At 36.0% G+C, this 9,260-nt stretch overlaps 1 protein-coding gene across 2 annotated transcripts; it reads right to left on the reverse strand.

The window, feature by feature from the left end:
* Nucleotides 1-2,892: 2,892 nt before the first annotated feature.
* Nucleotides 2,893-8,706, reverse strand: LOC137406634 (turripeptide Lol9.1-like). 2 transcript variants are annotated; one of them, XM_068093244.1, is made up of 4 exons: nt 8,634-8,700; nt 7,555-7,674; nt 3,327-3,449; nt 2,893-3,040 (listed from the first exon to the last, which is right to left on the reverse strand). In XM_068093244.1, the coding sequence occupies exons 1-4, from the start codon at nt 8,692-8,694 to the stop codon at nt 2,955-2,957; spliced, it is 390 nt and encodes a 129-aa protein (XP_067949345.1). In that variant the 5' UTR covers nt 8,695-8,700; the 3' UTR covers nt 2,893-2,954. The 2 variants fall into 2 exon arrangements, 1 of the variants encoding a protein (XP_067949345.1); XR_010979924.1 differs by lacking the exons at nt 2,893-3,040; nt 3,327-3,449 and adding an exon at nt 5,864-6,007 and having other exon boundaries at nt 8,634-8,706.
* Between the last annotated feature and the right edge of the window lie 554 nt (nt 8,707-9,260).

The raw sequence follows: 9,260 nt of genomic DNA on the forward strand, positions 1-9,260 counted from the left end.
TGTAGAGTTTACTAAATACAAATAGATTATAGTCGTCCTTGAGAAATTTAGGAGGGGTTGCGGAAGGCACATTTATGTGCGTCATGAACTTTCCACAAGGAATGGGATTAGAGATTATGCAACGCAAGTAGGTCATGAACTTCCCAAAGGAATGTGGTATGGGATTACAGAAGGCAAGCAGATCATAGACTTATCAAAGGAATATGGTACTGGGTTACAGAAGGCAAGCAGGTCATGAACTTTCCAAAGGAATGTGGTATGGGATTACAGAAGGCAAGCAGGTCATAGACTTATCAAAGGAATATGGTACAGGGTTACTGAAGGCAAGCAGGTCATGAACTTTCCAAAGGAATATGGTATGGGATTACAGAAGGCAAGCAGGTCATGAACTTTCCAAAGGAATATGGTATGGGATTACAGAAGGCAAGCAGGTCATGAATTTTCCAAAGGAATGTGGTATGGGATTACAGAAGGCAAGCATGTCATAGACTTATCAAAGGAATATGGTATTGGATTACAGAAGGCAAGCAGGTCATGAACTTTCCAAAGGAATGTGGTATGGGATTACAGAAGGCAAGCAGGTCATGAACTTTCCAAAGGAATATGGTATGGGATTACAGAAGGCAAGCAGGTCATGAACTTTTCAAAGGAATGTGGTATGGGATTACAGAAGGCAAGCATGTCATAGACTTATCAAAGGAATATGGTATTGGATTACAGAAGGCAAGCAGGTCATGAACTTTCCAAAGGAATATGGTATGGGATTACAGAAGGCAAGCAGGTCATGAACTTTTCAAAGGAATGTGGTATGGGATTACAGAAGGCAAGCATGTCATAGACTTATCAAAGGAATATGGTATTGGATTACAGAAGGCAAGCAGGTCATGAACTTTCCAAAGGAATATGGTATGGGATTACAGAAGGCAAGCAGGTCATGAACTTTCCAAAGGAATATGGTATTGGATTACAGAAGGCAAGCAGGTCATAGACTTATCAAAGGAATATGGTATGGGATTACAGAAGGCAAGCAGGTCATGAACTTTCCAAAGGAATATGGTATGGGATTACAGAACGCAAGCAGATCATAGACTTCCCAAAGGAATATGGTATGGGATTACAGAAGGCAAGCAGGTCATGAACGTTCCAAAGGAATATGGTACGGGATTACAGAAGGCAAGCAGATCATAGACTTCCCGAAGGAATATGGTATGGGATTACAGAAGGCAAGCAGGTCATGAACTTTCCAAAGGAATATGGTATTGGATTACAGAAGGCAAGCAGGTCATAGACTTATCAAAGGAATATGGTACGGGATTACAGAAGGCAAGCAGATCATAGACTTCCCAAAAGAATATGGTATGGGATTACAGAAGGCAAGCAGATCATAGACTTCCCAAAGGAATATGGTATGGGATTACAGAAGGCAAGCAGGTCATAGACTTTCCGAAGGATTATGGTATGGGATTACAGAAGGCAAGCAGATCATAGACTTATCAAATGAATATGGTACGGGATTACAGAAGGCAAGCAGGATATGAACTTCTCAAAGGAATATGGTATGGGATTACAGAAGGCAAGCAGATCATAGACTTATCAAATGAATATGGTACAGGATTACAGAAGGCAAGCAGGTCATGAACTTTCCAAAGGAATATGGTATGGAATTACAGAAGGCAAGCAGGTCATGAACTTTCCAAAGGATTATGGTATTGGATTACAGAAGGCAAGCAGGTCATAGACTTATCAAAGGAATATGGTATGGGATTACAGAAGGCAAGCAGGTCATGAACTTTCCAAAGGAATATGGTATGGGATTACAGAAGGCAAGCAGATCATAGACTTCCCAAAAGAATATGGTATGGGATTACAGAAGGCAAGCCAATCATAAACTTTCCAAAGGAATGTGGTACGGGATTACAGAAGGCAAGCAAGTCATGAACTTTCCAAATGAATATGGTATGGGATTACAGAAGGCAAGCAGGTCATAGACTTATCAAAGGAATATGGTACGGGATTACAGAAGGCAAGCAGGTCATGAACTTTCCAAAGGAATATGGTACGGGATTACAGAAGGCAAGCAAATCATAGACTTTCCAAAGAAATACGGTATAAGATTACAGAAGGCAAGTAGAGCATAGACTTATCAAAGGAATATGGTATGGGATTATGGAAGGCAAGCAGATCATAGACTTTCCCAAAGGAATATGGTATGGGATTACAGAAGGCAAGCAGGTCATAGACTTTCCACAGGAATATGGTATGGGATTACAGAAGGCAAGCAGGTCATGAACTTCCCAAAGGAATGTGGTATGGGATTACAGAAGGTAAGCAGGTCATGAAATTTCCAAAGGGATATGGTATTGGATTACAGAAGGCAAGCAGGTCATGAACTTCCCAAAGGAATGTGGTATGGGATTACAGAAGGTAAGCAGGTCATGAAATTTCCAAAGGGATATGGTATTGGATTACAGAAGGCAAGCAGGTCATGAACTTCCCAAAGGAATGTGGTATGGGATTACAGAAGGCAAGCAGGTCATGAACTTTCCAAAGGAATATGGTATGGGATTACAGAAGGCAAGCAGGTCATAGACTTATCAAAGGAATATGGTATGGGATCACAGAAGGCAAGTAAGTAATGAACTTCTCAAAGGAATGTGGTATGGGATTATGGAAGGCCTAGGTATAGGACTGTCCAAAGGAATTTGTAAGGTATGAAATAAAGAATGATTAATAAAAGTTTGAGCTACATAAACTGAACACACTCATAAGATCAATAATCAATACATAATAAAATATCCAAATATTTGTCGAGCATGTGCGGACAAGACGTTCCCATGATAAATAGTGGTAGATAAGCATTCTTTATTCACAGCTCAGAAAAGGATACATTGGCTGGTTTTTAAATGCCTATTACAACATGACTAAATTAAATAGTGTAATTTATGCATTCTCTTTCAGCATTCTCCAGCCTTTGTAACCGAGAGACGAGTTCCTCGGTTTCTTGCGAGGCAGGCATATATGTCATAAAAGCAGCTGTTACCTGTGAATACATCCAAAACAAGTCAGTGCATGTTGAACCTGCATACTGGATACTCAAGCTTATGCTTTCTGAGACAGCAAAATCATAGAGTTTTTGGTATTTGTATTGTACATGTAGATAGATTGGACAACTCTTAGTGTCAATGACCCACATACAGTATATAACTTGTTTACTGACCAGTTACTACTTATTGCAATGATATAAAGTGTACAGTATTATTATGATAAATAGTCAATCATGTGAACCATGTGTTCATTGTTAGTTCAAATTTTTTAGATTGTCTCACCATAGGTTTTACCATCTGATCCACACAGTGGACTATAATAATCTCGCTCACAATCTCTGATGCAGTTGTCTGTTATTGGTTTACATTCTATCGCAGAAAACAGCATGAGCACCGCAGCCAGGACTAAAAAAATCCATACAAATATCTTTTAAGTGCTACACGGTGTATCTGGTTTCACACAAAAACACCTATAAATGCTGTCAGTTGTTAAAAGCACAATAATCCAACAAAAGCACAATAATCCCTTTGTGTTAACTACTCACAAATATGTAAGAAATTGTATTTCGTGGTTCTTGTTCAATCTATTTATGAAGTTCACAAATGGACTAAAAAAACAATGCATTACCGTGGGTAATCTGTTATGAAAACTTTGTAACATCTCTCAAAAAGTTATTAGTCGTTATCCACTCTTGCGGTTGCTGGGTAGGAAGAGGCCTGTCATTTATCTATATCTTTCATATGAATGTTTGCGAGTGTGCTATGTTTTAGCTTTCACAGTAACTTTGAATTCTATTTTATTGCATTTGAAGCTTTTTAATGAAAGTTAATATAATACAAAGTATCGAAGTCGATCGCAATTCTATCAACTGACTAATGCTAAAGAATGGCTTTGAGACAGTTCAAGTCAGGATATTTTTTATTATTTATAATCAGTGCAAAAAGTGAGCGAATGAAATAAAAGAAATTAAATGGTTATGTGATGCGTTTACTTAGCAGCCCTCACCTCTCATTGGTCAGTTTAATGACTGCCAGCAATTAGGATTGAAAAGAAGAATCTCTCTAAAGAAAATAAGGTTTAAAGTTTAGATCATTTTTAAAGCATTAACCAAAATGCGTATTTGAAAATTAGTTTTCAAATTTTATCAAGAGCTTTAAAGTAGAAGTATGTTGAATTATCAAAAATAACAAATAACCCAACACTTACATGTTTGAATCAGTAAGTGGAGTTGTCTGACATTGTAAATGCACAAGCAAACTTTGATTCATAGATTATTTATTATCCATAAAATAGCTAAAGTTTACACAATGTAATGAGAGCAGACAACTCTATAATCGGACTACCGTCTTAGCTGAAATCGCTCGGCACCCACCACGAAGCCGAGTCATAAAAAGGGTGGGCCTATGCCGCCCTGAAAATACTAGTCAAGAAAAGGAGGCAAAACCCGTTTGCGCCCACTTGTGTTCACGTGTACCCATTTATAACAAGTGAAGCAAATATACTACTGATACTCAAACATATTGCGTTGTTTATTGTGCGGGCGTGGAGTTAGTAAAGGAGCCCAGCAGGCATCCTTTATAATAATAAAGTGGTACAAATTGAAAAATCTGCTGACAGACAGGCAGTGCCAGTAAAAGAGAGAGACATCTACACATAGGTTAGTCAAATTCACATGATTTCTATCCTTTACCTTACCTTTACTCTAATTGTTGGCCACGCTAAAACTTAATCAACTAAAGTAGACATTGTATTTTTCTATATGCACCTTTACTAGAGATAAAATTGTCAACACAAAATTTACAACTTATGAAGTACTAAAATCCTGCTGAACTTACATTTTAATCGCTAAAAGGTTGAAAAATTTAAATCTGTTCAGCATTTATTTGATGCTGTAATTTATCTGCTGACCCACATTGGCGCATATTAACATAAAAACCTCACGAGCCAAAAGTGTCAAAAGTCTTGATTTGTCTAATAACTTGCAGTACATACGTAGATAGAAAATTATTAATGATATCATTACGGTTTTTTATTTTCTTGCCGTATAACAACAAATCCCTTGTACTTACAATTTCTAACAATCAGAATCAGGTGAATACATTGCTCATTCTTTGTTAAACTGTTTGTTTCTTCATTAAGACATTGAGGGTATATAGTGCTTTTACTTCTCATGCAATAGTATAATAGCAGACTTACTTATGACAATCTTCATCACTGCATGTAAGAGTGATAGAGTTGAGACAAATGACAAGACACCTGCTATTCATGTGACTCAACATATGCTGTAGTTGGCAATTGATCAAGAGGCTCTTCTATTATCATTACTTTGCCAATATGCATTTAACAAAATGACACAAATAACTTCAGAAGAAAGAAATTATAGTTTTTGGTCTACACCACAGATATACATGTATGTAGGCCATCAACATCACACGGATTCAGTTCGCTCATAAGAAGTTCACTATTTGATGTTTAGTGTCAATAAAATGAAAACTGCACATTTAGTGAGCAAGTTTTGTGCACCTTAGACTACAAAAATAATTATTAATTTTATACTTGCTTACATCCACTTCAACACAAAGATAACTTCCCATAGCTGAAGCTTCTCTCAAATATGACAACAATTTACTACAGAAGTCAGCATAGGAGATCTAGTTGGAGTTACCTTCTCATACTAACGAAAACTCGTGTCACCATGTTCAGAATATTTCCAGACAACCGTAGTGGCCTTTGTTTGTGACTGAAAGAGCTGATTGGTGAGTTCTACTTGCTTATGAAGTGAGTGCGGAAGCATTGAACTTTAAAGGTGTAATAAGCTGCCATGATTTTATTACAGCAAACATTGTAACAAACAAAATAGACTATTTGATTTTTTGTCAGCATCTTCCTGATTTGGTGGCTGAAAGACGAACTCCTTTCGTGCGTGCCTGGCAGACACCGATGTCAAACATGCAGCTGTTTCCTAAAAATGTAGAAGTTGTGCTTAAGTTAGCTTGGTCTAAGCTAACATCTTAGCTTGGTATGTATATAAATTATTATGGTTGCTAGTACTAGTTTTATTATCTTTAGTATCGTTGTTATGTGTTCTGTAGCAGAACCAAGTGTCAATGTTAAGTGAGTTATTTATGAAAGCCAGATGGCTATCATTGTGCCCTTGTTAGTTATGTAGTCATACTAGCATATATTACATAGCGGTCATTAATAATGATCGCTATTAAGATCATTATTATGATAATTTTTATCATCATGTGGGAATCAAATATTTTCAGCAAAACTGCTTACTCCTTGAGTTCAAGGGAGTGTTTAATTTTACGACAAATACAATGTGTTGCTCCTTCGTCTTTTAGATTCAATACCTGAAGCTCTCTAACAAAGTTATGCTGCCTCAATTTATAAATAATTTTTCCCTACTGTATGAAAAGGCAACAATCTTTTTTTGATGATTCCAAATGTTTCATTAACAATTGAGACATCTGTTGTTCTCATATTCTATGTGTTTTTCAATTTTGTTGCAAGATAATAATACTATTGTTATTATTATTATTACAGTAAGCACTGCTGCCTATACAAAATCACTAGACTTAGACAGCGCCTTTGTTAGAATATTTACTAAACTCAATAGAGCCATTTGTTGCATGTTCATTTTGTTATTATCATTAACTTCATAATTATTGTTATTATTGACTGCATATAAAATTAGTGGCTAATTAAAACTTTATTTGTTTTTTTAAATAGCTTTCAATGTCTGTGAATGCTATGAATGTCTATGCCTTTGATGTCTATAGTCGGAATGAAAAATCTCAAGCTGTAGCAAAAGTAATCCGCAAAGGCTAGAGGCAGCTTACATGTGATAAACAGTTATTCTACAGCAATATTTCATTATCTCATGTGGGCGGCAAGCAGTTAGTAAAGTTGTATCAAGTAGGTCATACAGTCTCATTGTAATATATTGCTATTTGGTCAAAAAGTTATCATATTATGTGTTGTTCTTCCATTTATACCAATGATGAATTTGAGAAATCTTTTTGCGATGGTTCGCTGCAATACCAAAATACTCAAATAATACACATTGTACAAAAAGATTGAAAAACCATGTTTCGCTATACCATTTGGGATGACAAAGTTGCATTGCTGTATTTTATCTAATCACTTTAGAGGTCAAAGTTTGACCCCTTAAATTTGTACCAATAAAGAGGCTACTTTAAAAGTCATACAATATAAATGAGACAAATTATTATTTGTGTACTGCGGCCTTCTACAATATATCAACTATTGATAAGTGTGTCTGACACTTTCAATTTAAAAACTGTAACAATAAATATTACATCAGTTAAAAAATTACAAAATAATTCAGCAAATATTTCACTCAAGTGTGATGCAGGGGCATTTGCAGCTCGATGAGTGGCATAACGTGTACTCATTTCCTCAAAATAGTTCTGATATTGATCCATGGTTTCAACAAACATTTGCTTGTTGTGATAAAATATAATGGTACTTGGTCTGCCTTACCATAAGTCTTGTGATCCGAACCACAGATTGGGTTGTATATCTTAGAACAAGCTCGCATGCAAGGGTCAAACTCTGAAGCACATTCTGCTGTTGTAAACAGCATTACAGCCACCACCAAAACTGAAAAGGAAATCGATGTATATACTTGATAGCAAAACATCGAAAACCCCCAAAATACTGTAGTCTGCTTGACAAACAAAATATGACCAACAGTTTGCAAAAAAGGATGAAGTTTTCTTTAAAAAAAAACTGTGTTAGCATTTTGGTAAATTGCACAGAATTCAGAAATGAGCAGAAGGGTAATGTTTCTTATATAATATTCTATGATGATTGCAAATTAATTCTCGTGTAAATAATTTGCTTCTTGCAACAAGATTGTAGATTCACAGCATTAAACTGTTGATTTATACATACTTTATCTGACTCTCAGTCTTATTTCTACTACTACTAGTACTGATACTAATATTACTGTTACTACTACTACTGCTGCTGCTACTACTACTACCGCTGTTACTACTATTATTACTACTACTGCTAATACTACTACTATTACCACCACCACTACTACTACTACTTGTACAATAACTATTACTACTGATACTAATACTACTAGTACTATTACTACTGTTACAACTACTACTGATAATAATAATGCTATTATTATCACCACTACTACTACTTACTATTATAGCCAATACCTCAACTTGTACTATAACTATTGCTATTATTGATTTACTAAAATTACTGCTGCAACTAATGATGCTAATGCTACTACTACTGCTATGCTCTAACGACACTAACTATCACTAGCACTATTACTACTGTTAGTACTAACCCTACTACTATTAAAGCTGCTCCTGTCGCTGCTGCCACAGCTAATACTAAAGGTAATTATTAATATATTTGAGAACTAATTAGTTACAATACTTACAAAATTATATTCATGAAATGATCAATGATAAAACGCATATCAATACCGAGGATTAGAGGTCATATTCTAAAATTGACCTTACCAAGTATATTGCTAGGTAATGTATGTTAATTCATTGAATACTTATTATGTATGTTACCAGGCTTACCAATGTAAAGTTTCATGTCTGCTAATTGCTTGGACAGAGCTAAGGAAAATGGCCGCAGCATGCACTCTCCGCCGCATGTGAACTAGCATATGGTAAAACTAGCACGCACCATGACCATGTAGTGTAATCAATAAATTTCACCTGGAGAAATAAGGTCAAGAGCGCAAAAATCCTAAAATGAAATGGCCTCCCGTCCATGGCTGACATCCTGATGAAAAAGGCCTAATATGACCAGGACATGTGCGCAGGATGGGTCATTGGGTCATAGGTGATTACCAAGACAACTCTCATATTCACAGCTCTACAAAGGAAAGAAGAATCAGGGTAGGCTCAGACCATGATACAAAGATGTAGCAAAACGTAACATGAAGTTGAGAGAACTAGACACACATAGATGGCAAAAGAAGTTAAAAACCAAAGCTACACGGGAGTTAGTGACTAAGTCTAAACCATACAACAAAAAGAGGAGAGAGGAGAAAAGGGGGGAGAAAAAAAGGAGGGAGAAAAAAAGGAGGGGGAGGAGAATATAGGGGGGTATTAGTATATTATAACTCCTGCAATCGTTGAGAACTTTTCTTTTGCTTATATACAATGAATTTCTGTAGCTTTCCATAACATTATATTCAG

Source organism: Watersipora subatra, chromosome 10, assembly GCF_963576615.1.
Source record: "Watersipora subatra chromosome 10, tzWatSuba1.1, whole genome shotgun sequence".
Taxonomy (NCBI): Eukaryota; Metazoa; Bryozoa; class Gymnolaemata; order Cheilostomatida; family Watersiporidae; genus Watersipora; species Watersipora subatra.

What these genes read in the sequence shown, in the direction of transcription:
- LOC137406634 (XM_068093244.1), bottom strand. Translation starts at nt 8,694, where the DNA reads ATGCTGCGGCCATTTTCCTTAGCTCTGTCCAAGCAATTAGCAGACATG. An exon ending in AGACATGAAACTTTACATTG is followed by an intron (nt 7,675 to 8,633) that starts GTAAGCCTGGTA and finishes TTTCCTTTTCAG; the next exon opens with TTTTGGTGGTGGCTGTAATG. An exon ending in TTCGGATCACAAGACTTATG is followed by an intron (nt 3,450 to 7,554) that starts GTAAGGCAGACC and finishes GGATTTTTTTAG; the next exon opens with TCCTGGCTGCGGTGCTCATG.